At 43.1% G+C, this 20,000-nt stretch overlaps 1 protein-coding gene across 1 annotated transcript in view; it reads left to right on the forward strand.

The window, feature by feature from the left end:
- The window catches only part of LOC143287270 (protein dispatched homolog 3-like), a 63,118-nt gene that overhangs the window by 11,096 nt on the left and 32,022 nt on the right, over positions 1-20,000 (forward strand). The window contains exons 2-9 of the mRNA XM_076595217.1: positions 4,979-5,754; positions 6,747-7,143; positions 10,928-11,024; positions 13,242-13,513; positions 14,787-14,947; positions 15,961-16,100; positions 17,345-17,481; positions 19,671-19,844. Of these exons, the coding sequence (XP_076451332.1) occupies positions 4,996-5,754; positions 6,747-7,143; positions 10,928-11,024; positions 13,242-13,513; positions 14,787-14,947; positions 15,961-16,100; positions 17,345-17,481; positions 19,671-19,844 (2,137 nt within the window). The 5' untranslated portion in view covers positions 4,979-4,995. The remainder of the gene's footprint in view (positions 1-4,978; positions 5,755-6,746; positions 7,144-10,927; positions 11,025-13,241; positions 13,514-14,786; positions 14,948-15,960; positions 16,101-17,344; positions 17,482-19,670; positions 19,845-20,000) is intronic.

Genomic DNA, 20,000 nt, shown 5'->3' on the forward strand with positions numbered 1-20,000 from the left:
TGTGTGTGTGTGTGTGTGTGTGTATGTGTGTGTGATATTAGTCTGCAAAGTAGAAAGATGTAAAACTAAAGACTACCACTACTTCTGCACACAAAACACATACACACACTCGCACATGTTGCACATTCATGGAAATAGTTGATGCATAAGTTTGCTTTAATTAGTGTTTGCCAATGTATCAAATATCAAGTAATCAGTATTTTGCTATTGAATAGACTCAGCATTGTGACAATGCCTCACACAATGAAACATGCATGAGTCACACATGGTTCTTTTTTTCTTTTCTTTCCCTTTTCGAGTTCTTTGTTTCCTGTGCCTAATAATGTTAAAACCATCTCTGTCACAAACATTTTTGTTTTTTGTTTTTTTGGTAACACATTTAAATTGTTTTATGTCGCCTGTGCCTGATAATGTTAATACCATTACTTTCATATATACTTTTTTTTTTTAAATATTTTTTTTATTTTTATATATATAACTGTTATTGTTAAGTTCTTTGTTGCCTATGCCTGATAATGTTAAACCATCACTTTCATACACATACTTTTTTTCATAACAGTCTGATAGAGTTAAGTTGTTTGTCGCTTGTGCCTGATAATGTTAAACCATCACTTTCATATATACTTCTTTTATATATATATATATATATATATATATATATATATATATATATATATATATATATATATATATATATATAACTGTTATTGTTAAGTTCTTTGTTGCCTATGCCTGATAATGTTAAACCATCACTTTCACACACATACTTTTTTTTTCATAGCAGTCTAATAGAGTTAAGTTGTTCTTTGTCGCTTGTGCCTGATAATGTTAAAACCATCACTGTCAATTATATATATATATATATATATATATTTTTTTTTTTTTTTTTTTAATCAAAGTTAAATTCTTTGTCACCTGTGCCTGATAATGTTAAAACCATCAGTTACAAATATATATATATTTTTTTGGGGGGGTGAGGGTGGGGGTGGGGGAACACAATGAAGTTCTTTGTGGAATACAGGTAGTGGTTGGAAGAACTTTGTAAGCAGCTTTGCCTGCTGTGGCAGTAAGCTTTTGATGATGAAGACCATGTGTTCTCACCCACTAGGGTGCTAGAGCTTGGGGTCAGCCTGGGCAGCTGAGGGATTTGATGCAGTGCTGTCTCTCTCTCTCTCTCACTGTAGCTTGATGAAGCCTTTTGTGACGGGCGCAATAGCCGAGTGGTTAAAGCGTTGGACTGTCAATCTGAGGTCCCGGGTTCGAATCATGGTGACGGCACCTGGTGGGTAAAGGGTGGAGATTTTTTACGATCTCCCAGGTCAAATAAAAAGGTCTCCAGTTCTGAAGCCAGTTTGACGATGACCACACTTGGAGGTTTCCCTCTGATCTCATGCCAGTGATGATGAATTTCTTTCCAAGTCTTGTGTGTCTTCATTTACTGTCATCAGTAAGGGGCTTGTGTCATGTTGGACCAGAACAAACTCTGCTGTCAACACTTCACCCTCTTCTTCTTCTTCTTCTGCATTCGTGGGCTGCAACTCCCACATTCACTCGCTTGTACACGAGTGGGCTTTTACGTGCATGACCGTTTTTACCCCACCATGTAGGCAGCCATACTCCGCTTTCGGGGGTGTGCATGCTGGGTATGTTCTTGTTTCCATAACCCACCGAACGCTGACATGGATTACAGGATCTTTAACGTGCGTATTTGATCTTCTGCATGCATTTACACATGAAGGGGGTTCAGGCACTAGCAGGCCTGCACATATGTAGACGTGGGAGATCGTAAAAATCTCCACCCTTTACCCACCAGGCGCCGTCACCGTGATTCAAACCCGGGACCCTCAGATTGAAAGTCCAACGCTTTAACCACTCGGCTATTGCACCTGTCAACACTTCACCCAAAGTGACTCGGCAGCAGTGCAGGTTCTCTTCTGGTGTGTGTGGCCTGTCATGGTGATCTAGCACTTATAGAACTTTCCCTATAGTTCTGCCACCACCTCAGAGCAACTAAGCTCAGGTGTGGCGGTGCATGGGGAAGGGTGGTGGGTGAGGGGCATAGAGGGGGGCAGAGGGAGGGGGCTGGATGAGCGGCTGGAGAGCTTTGCCTCTGAAACAGCATAGAAGATGGGGCAGCGAAAAAAACAACAGCGGACAAACAAAAGCAACAACAACAAAACAAACAAACAAATAAAACAATCAACAAAACAGAACAAACAAACAAAAAACACTACACCAACATACAATTTATTGTAGTTGTATTGCAGTGCATTGCATTACTTTTTGTTACAATATATATTTCTGTGTGAAATTTGGGCTGCTCTCCCCATGGAGAGCACATCTCCATTTTTCTGTGTGTGAGTGTATTTGTTTTCCGGTGGAAGTGTTATTTCATACAGAATTTTGCCTGGGACAACCCGTTTGTTGCTGAGGGTTCTACTTGCATTACACACTACACATCCATGAGACCTGGGTTTATCATCTCATCCAAATGATTTGCATCCAGACCACCACTGAAGGTCTAGTGAAAGGGGAGAAAAATACTGGTGAATGTGTCCCCCCACCCCCACACCCCCCCCCCCCCCCCCACGCCCCCTGCCCCCTAGCACCGCTGTCAGTGACACTAAGCTGACCACTTGGCAGTGGCAACATCAAGGGCAGGTCTCTGTAGCGTATACATCCTCAGTAGGTTGATTTTTCACAGTATATATATGACGTCCAGGCTCATGAATGCGAGAAAGCAGGATGCGTCTCTGATTCATAACAAAGTGAATCGTCACGGCTTTCTAACAGTGTAAATTGATGTCATCAGCACGGACTGTTTTTAACTTGCGGCTGGACTCGTTTTGCATGTGTGACATCACAGCATGACTCATCCGGTGTCAACCCATATGCTGCATTGCAGCCGCGCTAATATGGCAATGTCTTGTGGTGTGCCTATTGATTTGCGCTGCATGTTCTTCCATTGCTCTGTCAGCGATTCCATCAGGGTTTTTTTTTTGTTTTTTTTTTTGTTTTTTTTGCTTCTTTGTTCTCATAATTTGTTTTGCTTTAGATGTGATTGGTTTCTCTCTCTGTCTGTCTGTCTGTCTGTCTGTCATCTGTGTAAGGTCACTTCATGTTCATGGGTCAGTCTGACTGTCTGTCTGTCTGTGTCTGTGTCTTGTCTTGTCTTGTCTTTTAACTCGTTTACAAGTCAGCGTATCTGACTGCCTGACTTCCTGCTTGTCTGTCTTTCTTTGTCTGTCTGTTGTGTCTGTCTGTATCAGAGTTCATCTGCCCTTCTATCTGTCTGTTTATCTACCTACTTACCTGCCCAGTTATCAGTCTGTATTTATGCATATCTGTCTACCTACCTTCATACATAAAGATACATTTCTATCTATCTATCTATCTATCTATCTATCTATCATAGTGTGCACTTCTACCTGTGTATCTCAGTATCTATCTGTTTCTTTCTATCTGTCTATCCACCTCTCTCTCTCTCTCTCTCTCTCTCTCTCTCTCTCTCTCTCTATATATATATATATATATATATATATATCCAGAGGAAGAGAATTCCAAACAGAAGGTGCTTGATTCTGAAAAGCCCTTTAGCCAAAAGTCTTGATGGTGACTAGATGTTGACAGTTCCAGTGGACTGCTGCTTGATGCTTTATGTTTTGTGTCATCAAACTGAAATGTTTTATATGGTACATGTAAATGCACTTATATGTATTGATGAAAAGTATGCACTACAAAGGTAAACCCGCATATTCAGACCATGAGACTGTATGTCATTTTTGGCAGCCATTGCAAAGGGCATTTGAGGCCATATTAAGTACAGAGTGAATGTATCTTGAATCTGGTGATTACAAATAAGAGAAAAAAATCTTGTGCAGATTTCTTTAGTGGACACCTGTTTGATGCAGAGTGCAGACATTGGTAACATGCAGTATACAGGTCAGGTCAGGGGCATAGCCCTTGCTACTGGTACCATGTAACCCAGTACTGTCTGCTGCATGTGAAGTCTCCCATCGATGGACCAGGCGGAGGAGGAAACCTTTCCCAACGGCTGTGAAGGCGGAAGAGGATGTCCAAAGGGCAGGGGGAGCTCTTATCCTTGGCTGGAAGTCCTAGGAGACAGAACTCTGAAGCAAAAACCTACACCTGCCAAGGCCGTTCTACACGTGGCAGTATCTGCACCTGTGGGACTGAGCGTCTGTAGGCGAGAAAGTGGGGAAGGGACTGCACAACTCCTTTTCACTAAAAAAAAGTCACCTGTGCTGATCAGGCAGCCAGGCTAATGTCGGAACGACGAGCTAGCCCTTCAACACCCAGCTTTCCCAAGCCCTGCGGTGATGGAGAAGTGTTAATGGGGACATGTGTGATAGTCGTTCATGTCAGACTAAGCTTCCCCCTGAAAAACAGAGTATGACTGCCTATATGGTTGAGGTAAAAACGGTCATGCACATAAAAATACACTCGTGTATGGGAGTAAGTGTTGGAGTCACGGCCCACTAACAAAGAGGACCGAAGTCTAAGCTGCTATGACTTCCCACTGCAGTGGAGATACCATTGATCATACAGCTCTCACTTTACTGTGAGCCCAGCTGTAAACTTATGTCAGTTTCTGATATAAGCAGAGCGTTGAACCAGAATGATATTCACTTTACTGTGAGCCCAGCTGTAAACTTATGTCAGTTTCTGATATAAGCAGAGCGTTGAACCAGAATGATATTCACTTTACTGTGAGCCCAGCTGTAAACTTATGTCATTTTCTGATATAAGCAGAGCGTTGAACCAGAATGATAATGATAATGGTTACTTAATAGCACTCTGTCCAGAAAAGTGCTCCAGGTGCTTAAAAGAACACAAGATATAATACACCAAACATGACACTATAAGTGTTATATAACACTTCAGAATGAAGCCATCAAAAATGATTTGTGCATATTTATATATATATATATATATATATATGTGTGTGTGTGTGCAGAAAGGAGCTGATTCACCATGTCATTGCTGAAGGCCCTCTTCAGCCGGTGGCGCCGGCGAAACGGCAGCAACGCCTACCAGCCTGTCAGCAACTGGGCGGAGATGGACGACAACAATGACGACGACGAGGACATGGACGAACTGATGCGCATGGCCTCGGAGGCAGACTCCATCCACTTTCAGGACAGTGAGCTGAACATGGACGATGATGGCGCGGTGTTCAGCTCCTCCAGCAGCTCCCTCCATTGGCGCCAGCCCCTGCGGCAGAGGCTGTGCCGCGTGGTGTGCGAGTGTGGTCTGCCAACCTCCGGGGACAAAGTGTCCCCCTGCCTCCTCCTCCTCTCCCTCCTCACCATCCTGTCGGTGACCGGCATCTCCGTGGGGCTCGGGTACTACAGCATGTTGGTCCTCAAGCCGGAGCCGGTCATCGACAAGTCCATCGACGCCTTCAGCATTCCAAACCACGAGGCCTATATACACTTTGACGCTCTGAACCTCGCCCGCCACTACAACTCCAGCAGAGGGCGGTCCCGGCGTGATGTGAGCCAGCAGGCAGAGAGGGCAGAGGCAGGTTTTGTTGCTGGGAGTGATGATGCATTTAGGGTGGATGGCAGCGAGCATCGTGTGAAGCGAAGCAGTGTGGCGGAGACAGACTTGGGGAGTGATTCATTTAGGCCTCTTCATGGGGGAGACAGTGGTGACATTCGTGTGAAGCGGAGTGGAAACCTTCATGTGCAGCGCTACGTTTACCAGGTGGTCAAGAGGTGGAAGATGCAGGTGAGTTTCACTTTCTCAAGGAGGTGTCACTGCGTTCCGGACTAATCTCGTCTGTATACACCATACACCACGTGGCAGAGATGCCTGACCAGCAGCATAACCCAGTGTGCTTCGTCAGGCGTTGAGTGCATACATTTATATTAGTGAACCTATGAGAGTGGATTTCCTCAACAAGAGTTTACCCAGAGGACTTCACTTAAGTTGTCATGGGTCTTTTTCAGTACACCAAATGCGTGCTGCTCGTGTGACATCGATTTATCATCCCATCCGAATATACTGCACACTCAGAAAAAATATTTTCCAGTCAAACTTGGGGGAAAAAGGTTTGAGGAGACTGGGATTTGAGCCCAGACCCCCTTGGACACTGACTGTATTGGCAGTTAAGCATCTCAGTCATTTTGCCACCTTCCGCCAGGTGCCTTGAGCAGCCTTCGTACTGGAAATTGCTCCATATCAAAGTTATGCTGCAATGCATTGTTATTGTTATTTTTGCTGTAATTATTATTATTATTATTATTATTATTAGTAGTAGTAGTAGTAGTAGTAGTAGTAGTAGTAGTATCATTAGTAGTAGTAGTAGAAGTAGTAGTACTAGTAGTAGTAGTATTGGTATTATCATTATTATTAATAGTAGTAGTAGTACTAGTAGTAGTATCATCATCATCATTTATTATTGTTGTAATAATCATTATCATTAACCTAATTAGATTCTATTATTTTTGATAATAGTATTAATATTATTATTTATTATTATTAGTAGTAGTATTACTATTAGTATTATTATCAGTAGTATCAGTATTAGTGTTATTAGTATTGTAATCATCTTGATCATTATTATTAGCGTTATCGGATTTTATCATTATTGTTATTGTTATTATTATTAGTAGTAGTAGTATTATTATTGTAATAATCATTAGCATTAGCATTATTAAATGATTATTATGATTATTAATATTATTATTATTATTATTATTTATTATACCATGATGCAGGTGATCTACCTGGCGGTGGGTGACGACGAACACAACGTCTTCACGGAGGAGCGGCTAAAGACAATCCACAAGGTGGAGCAGGACATCGTCAGCCACCCCCGCTGGCGGGAGTTCTGCCTGCGCGACCCCCGCACTGCCAACCTTGACCCCGCGGTGCGCGACCACAATGACTGCGCCCCGCTCAACTCCCTGCTGTCGTACTTCTTCCCCTCCACGGACGACAGCGGCAAGGTGTTCTACGATGGGTTTGGGGACAACCTGGGGGACATCCAGAGTGCCTTGCACCTGGCCATGAACCACGAGAGCTTCTACTACTTTGTGGACCGCAAGATCAACAAGACCTTCCAGAAGAGCCACATGCTGAGGACTGAGGTGCTGTTTGGGGCTCCGCTGCCAGGTGGGTGGGAAGATCGTCATGCCTGTCAGTGGGATGATAGTCATGTCTGTCAGTGGGAAGATAGTCATGCCTGTCAGTGGGAAGATAGCCATGTCTGTCAGTGGGAAGATAGCCATGCCTGTCAGTGGGATGATAGTCATGCCTGTCAGTGGGAAGATTGTCATGCGTCAGTGGGAAGATAGTCATGCCTGTCAGTGGGAAGATAGTCATGCCTGTCAGTGGGAAGATAGTCATGTCTGTCAGTGGGAAGATAGTCATGCCTGTCAGTGGGAAGATGGCCATGTCTGTCAGTGGGAATATAGACATGCATGTCAGTGGGAAGATAGTCATGCGTATCAGTGGGAAGATAGCCATGCCTGTCGGTGGGAATATAGACATGCCTGTCAGTGGGAAGATTGTCATGCCTATCAGTAGGAAGATGGCCATGCATGTCAGTAGGAAGGTAGTCCTGTCTGTCAGTGGGAAGACAGTAGTCATGTCTGTCAGTGGGAAGATATAGTCATGTCTGTCAGTGGGAAGATAGTCATGTCTGTCAGTGGGAAGATAGTCATGTCTGTCAGTGGGAAGATAGTCATGTCTGTCAGTGGGAAGATAGTCATGTCTGTCAGTGGGAAGATAGTCATGTCTGTCAGTGGGAAGATAGTCATGTCTGTCAGTGGGGATATAGTCATGCCTGTCAGTGGGAAGATAGTCATGCCTGTCAGTGGGAAGGTAGTCCTGTCTGTCAGTGGGAAGACAGTAGTCCTGTCTGTCAGTGGGAAGACAGTAGTCATGTCTGTCAGTGGGAAGATAGCCATGCCTGTCAGTGCTTCCCAGCTCCTGTGTAAAGTCAGGGTGATTGAGATTTGGTGCTTTGCTGATTCTAGGTAAACGCACAAGGCTAGATTGCACTGGCTCTTAGTGCTGCAGCATTGGGGGCCACTTGACTTTTGGGGACCATTCCAACACCAACTGTCCAAAAGCCCTCTTGGCGCAGAGAGTGGGCAAGACTCTCCACTGTAATCAAATTCCATCTCAGATTGTTGGGGACATCAGTTGCCTTCTCTGCTGTTCTGATGGTCATAGTCGGACACAACTGGCTATCAAAGTATCACATATACATCATAGGTCGTGTATACTCAGGATGATCAGAAGTTAGTGCCCTGTTTGTTCCAGGTTAATACATAATCTATCAGGAAAGAAAGGGCACAGCAGTGTTTCAGACTGAAGACTCCAACTTTGCTGAAAGTTTTCCATTTCAGTTGCTTGAAGCAAACAATAAAACCTTTTGAATTTGATTTCCTCAAAATACGGTGTAAACTCAAGGTGGCACAACTTTGAAGTTGGTTCCATATATCTGGGCAGATATTAATATGTTGTCAGTACACTCAAGATGATATAATTTGGTAGGTGTAGGAATGAAATACATCACAGGAAAAAAAAAAAGAAGAGTGGAGTGGAGGCCTTGTGGTAACTTGTCCACCTAGGGTGTGATAACATCTGAGGGTACAGGATATAGTCCTGCACTGGCCACACTTTTCTGCCCATCCACCAGACCTCAGGTAGTGCTCTGGTTATGTGTGTCAGTGAAGGGCTGTGACCTCACGGAGATATGATTAAGACTGTGTTTTTATTATAGTTCAGGATATTAAGCCACCATTCTGTATTTGGATAGATTTCTTCAGCTTGGGATTATATTACCTTTCATCAGCAATATCAGTTACATCATGGAATTTGTGTACAGAGGGAATGAACTAAAGTTCAAACTGATGCCACTCTGACAGTTTCACCAAGGTTGAGCAGCCACATAGAAAAAAAAAAAGACAACACTGCATCCAAAAATTTGATAAAAATGTAAAATAGAATTTAGGGAAGAGGGGAGTTAAATGAGGACATAACCCTTCACCAGCAGCATCTGGCCACAATTCATTTCAGAATTGTCACAAAGGGAGAGAGCCACTTATGTGCCTCATACAACTGCAGTTTCATCCCCTCTGCATATTTCATGGCAACTGGAGACATAGAATTACAATTTAGCAGTGTTCTCCAAGATGAAGAATTTAGCCATGGTAGATTTTAAGTGCAAGTCTGCATACTGATTGCTTGCATTTGTACAACACCGCTTTTGCTGTGTGTGTCTTTTAACTCTCTCCATACGAACGGCGAAAGAGACGACGCTAACAGCGTTTCACCCCAATTACCATCATCAAAATATTGCAAGCTGAAGGCTCTTATACTGAAGAGGTGAATGTTGACAAAGAATACCACAATTCTGACGACGGAAGCTAAAGGTTGGGTCATTCAGACACCCACTGGACATCTGATGGGTCTGTGTAGAGGAGAAGAGAGGACTGGCTGTACTGAGTGAGTTAAACAACAGAAAATGCCAAAGACACAAACCACCACATTTTGACAAAAAGTTAGAATGGTAGTTCTTGACAAACATCAACACGGAAAGTTGATAGAGGATACATGAAGATGACATGAGGATCAGTCTGTTACAAAACAACACTGATGCCAGGTGGGAGATTATCTGTCAGCGACAGAAGTGCCTTTTAAGTGCCAAGAGGGAAGGAAAACATTGAGGAATCGGCTTCAAGTGATGGAACAGGAAGTACATGCCTATATACTATAGTTATTTGGTGTAGATACGAAGCTTATGACAGAACTGAAAGTGAAACACTTAAACAGGAAATAAGTCCTTTCCACACAAGTATAGCCTGATGAGCGCCTTTGGTTCATGAGAACGTCAGGCATCTGTCCCTTTAATAAAAAAAAAACAAAAATACCACCACCACCACCAACAACAGCAACATCCACAAAAAAACAACAACAAAAAACAAACAAACAACAACAACAACAACAACAAAAAGGAAACAGACAAAGAAAGACATTAAGCAGATATGGTGTAGCATATGTCATATAGATAAGTCATTAACTCCTTCAGTTCTTGAAACTGCTGCTTATAGTTCACATTTCTTGTAATGGAAGATGAGTGTAAGCGTTTGTATATAAAATGATTTGTTTATGTTATTTTGTTATTTTTCGTTAAGGAGTTTTTCTACAAGTGCTTTTTTGACCTGTTATTGAGAAAAAAGATTTGAAAAGTGTTTATTATTAATATTAGTATTATCATTGTTACTGTTTTTGTTATTATCTTCATTATCATTATCATCATCATTAGTAATAGTAGTATTGTTGTTGTTGTTGTTATTATTTGTAGTGGTTGTAGTAGTAGTAGTAGTAGTAGTAGTAGTAGTAGTATAAACACTATATTGATACTATTATTGATAAAAATGGAAAAGAATACTTCTCACAGTGTTTATGGAATCAGTTCTGCTGTGTTCTGCTGTGCTGAAATATGCACACACCAACAGATACACACTTTACAAGACTGTAACCAAGTTGTTCATGCTCTGTATTGCAGGGTTCCACAGACTTCAGAGACTGCAGCCAATTGTTGATGGTGTGTATTACACGTTTCCACAGCATTTGAAGACTGTAACCAAGTTGTTGATGCTTTGTTGCAGGGTTTGAGTACTTTTATAGGATTTGAAGAGTGTAACCAATTGTTGATGCTCTGTATTGCAGGGTTCTATAGCCTTTGGAGGCTGTAACCAATTGTTGATGCTACGTATTGCAGGGTTCTATAGCCTTCAAAGGCTGTAACCAATTGTTGATGCTCTGTGTTGCAGGGTTCTATAGCCTTCAAAGACTGTAACCAGTTGTTGATACAGTGTATTGGAGGGTTCTATAGCCTTCAAAGACTGTATAACCATGTTGTTGATGCTCTGTGTTGTTGCAGGGTTCCACAGTCTGTGGGACCACTCCGAGGCCCAGCTGGACAAGTTCAAGGAGTTTGTCATCACTTACATCGACCTGCTGTCCAAGGCCTCCACAGAGTGAGTTTGTTCACTGGGTCTGCACACTTCACTGGCTTTTCCAGGCATGCCTCCTGTCCCTAAGGGCCTGTATTTGTCCCGCAAAATTGGTAAAATGGACAGGGTGTCCTGGAAATACGTATATTTGCTGGAAACTATAAAAATCTGACCATAACATTTTTTTTCCTAAAGTATCTAATGGGTACAGGTGTACCCATCGATGGCTTTCTGACCATTGCCGAAGGCACTTCATCAAGGCTTACGGTGATGCTGCAGAAAATTACTGAAGCTGCTTCCTGAAAGGCCAGAACTGTCCAAACAGTACTGAAGCGATTTTGTGAAAGTCCGCTCGATTTCCGTCACCGACTTAGCAAATCGGCAAGACCAATGTGCATGTGGGTAAGCAGCGACTTTTTTTTTTTTTTTAACATGGACAACCTTTTGAAAGTGGAGACATGATGCTTCTGGCTGTCAGACGACTGTTGTATGTTTGCTGAGATGTTCCTGAAAATAACACCCTGTCCCTGATTCTAACGTGTGTTGTTCCTGAAAAACAAATTTAAGGGTAGGCATGCTTGCTTTTCTTTTCCGTATCCTCAATCGATAGTAAATTTAATCATATTGCTGCTTGCACTTTTCACTGACAGTCAGATGGCTCAAAGCACATAACAGTGGAACTTCTTAGAATTGGGCAGAGATAATAATAAGATATGTTAAAATGGGCACATTAGTGTAAGACATATCAGAATTGGCACATCACAGTACAGCATGCTAAACTGAGCACAATACTATAGTACAAGACATGTAGAAAAGAGCACAGCAAGTAAGACATGCTAATTTGAACACATTATGATAAGACATATTAAAAAGAGCATATTACATTATCAGTCATTAGAATAACTGAATAAGATGTGAAAAAGAGCGTGCTACAATTAGACACGTCGAAATGATCTAAGTTACAGATTATAAAACAAAACTCATTTAGTTTATGTTCTTTTCTTGTTTTGTACAACTGGAGACGTGATGCCGCAAGTACATGATCTGTCCTTATGATCTGACACCTTGAAACAGAGCAAATACATGGTCTGTCCTTATGATCTGACACCTTGAAACAGAGCAAGTACATGATCTGTCCTTATGATCTGACACCTTGAAACAGAGCAAGTACATGGTCTGTCCTTATGATCTGACACCTTGAAACAGAGCAAATACATGATCTGTCCTTATGTTCTGACACCTTGAAACAGAGCAAATACATGGTCTGTCCTTATGATCTGACACCTTGAAACAGAGCAAGTACATGGTCTGTTCTTATGATCTGACACCTTGAAACAGAGCAAATACATGATCTGTCCTTATGATCTGACACCTTGAAACAGAGCAAGTACATGGTCTGTCCTTATGATCTGACACCACCTTGAAACAGAGCAAATACATGGTCTGCCCTTATGATCTGACACCTGGAAACAGAGCAAATACATGGTCTGTCCTTATGATCTGACACCTGGAAACAGAGCAAATACATGGTCTGTCCTTATGCTGTGACACCTGGAAACAGAGCAAATACATGGTCTGTCCTCATGATCTGACACCTGGAAACAGAGCAAATACATGATCTGTCCTTATGCTGTGACACCTGGAAACAGAGCAAATACATGATCTGTCCTTATGATCTGACACCTTGAAACAGAGCAAATACATGGTCTGTCCTTATGATCTGACACCTTGAAACAGAGCAAATACATGGTCTGTCCTTATGCTGTGACACCTCCTTGAAACAGAGCAAATACATGATCTGTCCTTATGATCTGACACCTCCTTGAAACAGAAACTGAAACTGTTTTCCACTTATTCTTCTTCATTCATGGGCGGCAACTCCCACATTCACTCGTGTGTACATGAGTAGGCTTTTAAGTGTATGACCATTTGTACCCTGCCATTTAGGCAGCCATATTCCATTTTTGGGGGTGTGCCTGCTGGATTTGTTCTTGTTTCCATATCCCACCAAACACTGGCATGGATTATTGGATCTTGGACGTGCGTATTTGAACTTCTGCTTGCGTATACAGACGAGGGGTGTTCAGGCACTAGCAGGTCTGCACATATGTTGACCTGGGAGATTGGAAAAATCTCCACCCTTTTCCCACCAGGCGCCATTACCGAGATTCAAACTCAGGACCCTCAAATTGAAAGTCCAACGCTGTAACCACTTGGCTGTTGTGCCTGTCTGTTTTCCAGCAAAGTGCATGTGCTGTATGGGGGCAATGAGCTGTTTGACTACGAGGTGGAGTCGACATTCTGGAGCGACGTGCGGATGGCAGTCATTGCGGCATCCTGCATCGCAGTGCTGATGTTCGTCATGACTTCCTTCTCCTTCTTCCTGACGCTCAGCGGTCTGCTGTGCATCGCGCTGTCCTTCCCCCTGGCCATGTTCTTCTACCGCGTCGTCTTCAACATTGTGGGCCTGGGCATCATGAACGGGGCCGCCGCTTTTGTCATCATAGGCATTGGTGAGTTTGTGTGTATACATACCTGTATGTATGTGTGACAGTTGTTTGTGTCCATTTATGACTATCAGAACAGCAGATTAATTTGTGGTGAATTCAAATACAAAGCTTAACATTTGGCTTATATAGAGATTGACACAAGCTTACAGTTGGGCCAGTAGCAGAGTGAGAGCTGTGTGATCAGTGGTTTCTTCACTGCAGTTGGAATTCATTTACAGCTTTTTGAAGGACAATGACTCTCAGACTAGGATTGCAGCCAGATTGTACTGGCTCTGAGTGCTGCAGCCTTGGGGGGTAGTTGGCCTTTGTGAACCATCCCACCACCGACTGTCTTTAACTCAGTACGGCCAGTCCTCTCTTCTCCTCTACACAGACCCCTCGGATGTCCAGTGGGTGTCTGAATGACCCAACCTTTAGCTTCCGTCGTCAGAATTGTGGTACTCTTTGTCAACATTCACGTCTTCAGTATAAGAGCCTTCCGCTTGCAATATTTTGATGGTGGTAATTGGGGTGAAACGCTGTTAACGTCGTCTCTTTCGCCGTTCGTATGGAGAGAGTTAATCCCTCTTGGCCAAGACAGTTGAAGTGTAACTTGGACAAGACACTCTCCACTGTGAATCAGTCCAGCCCAGATAGTTGGGACAGAAGTTGCCTCCTCTGCTGTTCAGAGGGTTATAGTTGGACACAACTGACTATCATGCAGGGGCAGAGTCTCTCAGTGGCGAGAATGAAAAAAATGGCTTGCATGGGTCAAGACTATGTCAGATAAAGCTGAATTAAAATGATACTGTTGTAAAATAAAGAACTGTTATCCTTTTAGGTTAAAACAAAGAAATCTGCAAAGATTATGATAATTTTCAAGATCATATGGAGTGTTGGCCTAGAGGTAACACGTCCACCAAGGAAGCGAGAAAATCTGAGTGCACTGGTTTGAATCCCATAGTCGCTGGTAATTTCTCCCCCTCCACTAGACCTTGAGTGATGGTCTGGACGCTAGTTATTCGGATGAGACTATAAACCGAGGTCCGGTGTGCAGCATGCACCTAGCGCACATAAAAGAACCCAGGGCAACAAAAGGGTTGTTCTTGGCAAAATTCTGTAGAAAAATCCACTTCGATAGAAAACAAATAAAATTGCAGGCAGAAAAAAATGCCAAAAAATGAGTGATGCTTTCATTGTAGCGACACGCCCTCCCTTGGGAGAGCAGCCCAAATTTCACAATAAGAAATCTATTGTGACAAAAAAAGAGTAATACAATACAATCATTTTGCTGCAGGTGTGGACGACGTGTTTGTGTTCATCAACATCTTCCGGCAGAGCACACACCTGAAGTCGGTGACACAGCGACTGAAGTACACATGTCGCACGGCCGGTGTGGCCACCTTCTTCACCTCCTTCACAACCGCCATCGCCTTCGCTTCCAACATGACCTCCTCTGTAAGTCCACTTCGTGTGTAGTGTGCACAGAAATGTTTATATGTGAGAGAGGGAGAGAGACAGACAGACAAAGAGAGAAGGAGAGATAATGTGTTTGTGTGTGTGTGTGTGACAGATAGATAGATAGATGTAGATAGGTATATATCAATATGAATATATAAAGAGAGAGAATGAATAAATGAATCTTTATTTTAATTACACATACTTAACCGTGACCCAACTAGTGCAGACTCCGGCAGGGGTCTGACATTCCTGTCCTGTGCAAACTACTATCCGCCTATGCGGAGAAAACGAAACTACGGCCGATAACCCCCCGGAAGTAGGTAACCTCCCCTTTGTCCCGCTGGCTAGCGCCCTCTTTTTCTGGCAGCCATCATGACTCCTGTTCCTGTGCTCTTCACACGGCTAAGTTTTTTCGTATTTTCTGCCTGTCTGTTGATTCTCTGGCGTTCTTGTTTGTTGTCAAATTATGTCTCCAACCAGGTCACATAATCGTGTAGCTCGATTGGGGAATCGTGCTAAAATTAAGGCGCGATCGCAATCGATTCGCTGACACTCTGGGTGGAGATATTAACACAGTGGCCGACTTACATGTCATAGAGAAAGAGAGAGAGAGAGAGAGAGAGAATGGTGAATCTTTATTTTCCACCAGTGGAGATATTAGCACAGTGGCCGACTTACATGTCTTAGAGAGAGAAAGAGAGAGAGGGAAGTCCAAAGTGACGGGCGCAATAGCCAAGTGGTTAAAGCGTTGGACTGTCAGTCTGAGGGTTAAAGATCCTGTAATCCATGTCAGCGTTCGGTGGCTTATGGAAACAAGAACATACCCAGCATGCACACCCCCAAAAACGGAGTATGGCTGCCTACATGGCGGGGTAAAAATGGTCATACACGTAAAAGCCCACTCGTGTGCATATGAGTGAACGTGGGAGTTGCAGCCCACGAATGCAGAAGAAGAAGAAGTCCAAAGTGAAAGAGAAGTGAGGAGGGTTGTGGTGTGTGTGTGTGTGCAGATACCGGCGGTGTACACGTTCGGCCTGTTCATGTCGCTGATAGTGGCCAGCTGTTGGATCACCGTCTTCCTGGTCATGCCCGCCTCCCTCTACCTCTACGCCTTCTGGTTCGAACCCCTGGAGAAAATGTGTGGGCTCGTGTGAGTACGCGCTCACAGTGTGTGGGGTTTCTCGCCTGTTGATTTTGTTTAAGCCTGATACTGTTTACAGAGTGTTGAAGCCTGACTTTGTGGACAGAGCATAAAAGCCTGATGCTGTTGAAATAGTGATGCTGTTTACATAGTGTTTAAGCCTGATCTTGTTTTCATAGTGTTAAAGCCTTATCTTGTTTACATAGTGTTAAAAGCCTGATGCTGTTTACACAGTGTTAAAGCCTGACTCTGTTTACAGAGTGTTAAAGCCTGATGTTGTTTACATAGTGGCACTATTTACATAGTGTTAAAGCCTGATCTTGTTTACATAGTCTTGGAGCCTGATCTTGTTTTCATTGTGTTAAAGCATGACGCTGTTTACATAGTGACGCTGTTTACATAGTGTTAAAGCCTGATGCACTTTGCATAGTGATGCTGTTTACAAAGTGTTAAAGCCTGACCTTGTTTACATAGTGTTAAAGCCTTACCTTGTTTACATAATGTTAAAGCCAGATGTTGTTGATATAGTGACGCTGTTTACATAGTGTTATAGCCTGACACTTAACATAGTGATGATGTTTACATAGTGTTAAAGCCTGATCTTGTTTACAGAGTGTTAAAGCCAGATGCTGTTGACATAGTGACGCTGTTTACATAGTGTTATAGCCTGACACTCTTTACATAGTGATGCTGTTTACGTAGTGTTAAAGCCTGATCTTGTTTACAAAGTGTTAAAGTGTGATGATGTTTACATAGTGAAGTCATTTACATAATGTTAAAGTGTGACGCTCTTTACATAATGATGCTGTTTACATAGTGTTAAAGCCTGACGCTGTTTACACAGTGTTAAAGCCTGATGTTGTTTACTCAGTGTTAAAGCCTGGTGCTGTTGACATAGTGATGCTGTTGACATAATGTTAAAGCCTGATGATGTTGACATAGTGTTGAAGCCTGACACTGTTGACATAGTGATGATTTTTACATAGTGTTAAAGCCTGACACTGTTTACATAGTGCTATAGGCTGTTGACATAGTGATGCTGTTTACATAGTGTTAAAGCCTGACGCTGTTTACATAGTGTTAAAGCCTGATGCTGTTGACATAGTGACGCTGTTTACACAGTGTTAAAGCCTGACGCTGTTTACACAGTGTTAAAGCCTGATGCTGTTGACATAGTGACACTGTTTACATAGTATTAAAGCCTGACGCTGTTTACATAGTGTTAAAGCCTGACGCTGTGTGTGCGCCCACAGATGCTGTCACTGCCGATGCAGGTCTGTGGCGGACGGCAGTCAGCAGAGTCCCTCGCACACATCGCTGGCTGCAGGAGCCTCCCCTGCTCTGGCCATTGACGATGATGATGTGCCGCTTCTGCACATGGAGCACGACTGTGAGTCACTGTTCGTTCCTTCTTTAGTTTAACGTCTTTTCACTGTAAGTGATATTAGACGAGGGAAGGAAAAAAAATCGAGTGGGGGTGGGGGGTGGGGGGGGGAATTACTGTGTACGCATATGAGTAAGTGAAAGTGTGTGTGTGTGTGTGTGTGTGTGTGTGTGTGTGTGTGTGTGTGTGAAAATTATTGATTTAAGTTTTGTTTAAAAAATAAACAAAAAAATCATAACAATATAACATATTTCTAATGAAAAACTAACAACTATAACAGCGAACCAACTGGACTGTTTAACTGTTTAACAAGGAGTTGAAAAAGTCATACATTAGCAATGGACTGCTGAGTGAGTCACTGTGTGTGTGTGTGTGTGTGTGTGTGTGTGTGTGTGTGTGTGTGTCTTTGTTAATATGTATATGTTAGTTTGTGTGTGTGTGTGTGTGTGTTTGTTTGAATGTGTGTGTGTGTGTGTGTGTGTGTGTGTGTGTGTGTGTGAGTGTGTGTCTTTGTGTGTGTCTTTGTTAATATGTATATGTTAGTTGTGTGTGTGTGTGTGTGTGTGTATGTGTGTGTGTCTTTGTGTGTGTGTGTGTGCTACGTTTCTATCAGCCAGTCAGGTGATGGTAGGAGATTTGATTCCTGTGTTGATGTCAGCCACCCAGGTGTTGTGTTCATACCAATCAGGCAGATTTGTTTTCATTTACTTTCTTTTCACATCAGCCTGTCACGCCGTGCATTTTTATCGGCACCTTGATACCGGCCAGTCAGGTATTGCGCCTCACTTCCTGTATATTTGATATCAGCGAATCAAGTGTTGAATTTTGATTCCTCTGTCAGTACCAGCTACCAGTCAGGTGATGTGTTTTGATTTCCATGTTCTCATCAGCCAGTAAAGTGTGTGATATTTTGAAGCCAATGTTAATATCAGTCAACAAAGTTTATTGTTTTGATATCCCTGTCCACATCAGCCAATCAGATATCAGTCAACAAAGTTTCTTGTTTTGATATCCCTGTCCATATCAGCCAATGTTAATATCAGTCAACAAAGTTTCTTGTTTTGATATCCCTGTCCATATCAGCCAATCAGATATCAGTCAACAGAGCTTCTTGTTTTGATATCCCTGTCCACATCAGCCAATCAGATAGCAGTCAACAAAGTTTCTTGTTTTGATATCCCTGTCCACATCAGCCAATCAGATAGCAGTCAACAAAGTTTCTTGTTTTGATATCCCTGTCCATATCAGCCAATCAGATAGCAGTCAACAAAGTTTCTTGTTTTGATATCCCTGTCCATGTCAGCCAATCAGATAGCAGTCAACAAAGTTTCTTGTTTTGATATCCCTGTCCATATCAGCCAATCAGATAGCAGTCAACAAAGTTTCTTGTTTTGATATCCCTGTCCATGTCAGCCAATCAGATAGCAGTCAACAAAGTTTCTTGTTTTGATATCCCTGTCCATGTCAGCCAATCAGGTGTTGCGGTGTTTGAGAAACGACACTTTCAGTCACAGGCTTCGATTCGGGTCAAAACAACACAGTGGGGTTTTTCATGTCAAACTCGGTCAGGGGGCAAAGGTTAGTTATTGTTCTGTTGGCGGGGAAACTGGCTGCAGCTGTCAAGCTTTGTTACAGTGTGAAAAATGATCTTATCAACAAGACCCCTTGATGTTGACAAATGTTGCCGACGGGCGCAATAGCCAAGTGGTTAAAGCATTGGACTGTCAATCTGAGGGTCACGTGTTCGAATCACGGTGACGGCGCCTGGTGGGTAAAGGGTGGAGATTTTTCCGATCTCCCAGGTCAACATATGTGCAGACCTGCTAGTGCCTGAACCCCCTTTGTGTGTATATGCAAGCAGAAGATCAAATACGCACGTTAAAGATCCTGTAATCCATGTCAGTGATCGGTGGGTTATGGAAACAAAAGCATACCCAGCATGCACACCCCCGAAAACGGAGTATGGCTGCCTACATGGCGGGGTAAAAACGGTCATACGCGTAAAAGCCCACTCGTGTGCATACGAGTGAACGCAGAAGAAGAAGAAGAAGAAGAAGAAGACAAATGTTGCCTTTGGTGATGCACTGTTTAATCAGCAAAAAGTCGCCTGTGGCAATGAAAGAGTTAAAGTTTCTTCTTTTTGATTCCTGTGTTAATTTTAACCAGTCAGGTGTTGTGTTCCAACGATGTTTCAGTGACTGGGGAGAATGAGGACGACGTGCCGATGCTTGTGCCGGACCAGTCAGCAGCATCAGGTCACGGTGACCTGGCCCAGCCGCCCAGTTCCTCCTTCATGGGTCGGGTGCAGCAGTACGTCCTGTGTGCCTTTGTCAACCGTGTTGTCATCCGCTTCCGCAAGGCTTGTCTTGGTAAGCGGAAGGCTCTTATACTGAAGAGGTGAATGTTGACAAAGAATACCACAATTCTGACGACGGAAGCTAAAGGTTGGGTCATTCAGACACCCACTGGACATCCGAGGGGTCTGTGTAGAGGAGAAGAGAGGACTGGCCGTATTGAGTGAGTTA

Source organism: Babylonia areolata, chromosome 11 (assembly GCF_041734735.1).
Source record: "Babylonia areolata isolate BAREFJ2019XMU chromosome 11, ASM4173473v1, whole genome shotgun sequence".
NCBI classification, from domain to species: domain Eukaryota; kingdom Metazoa; phylum Mollusca; class Gastropoda; order Neogastropoda; family Buccinidae; genus Babylonia; species Babylonia areolata.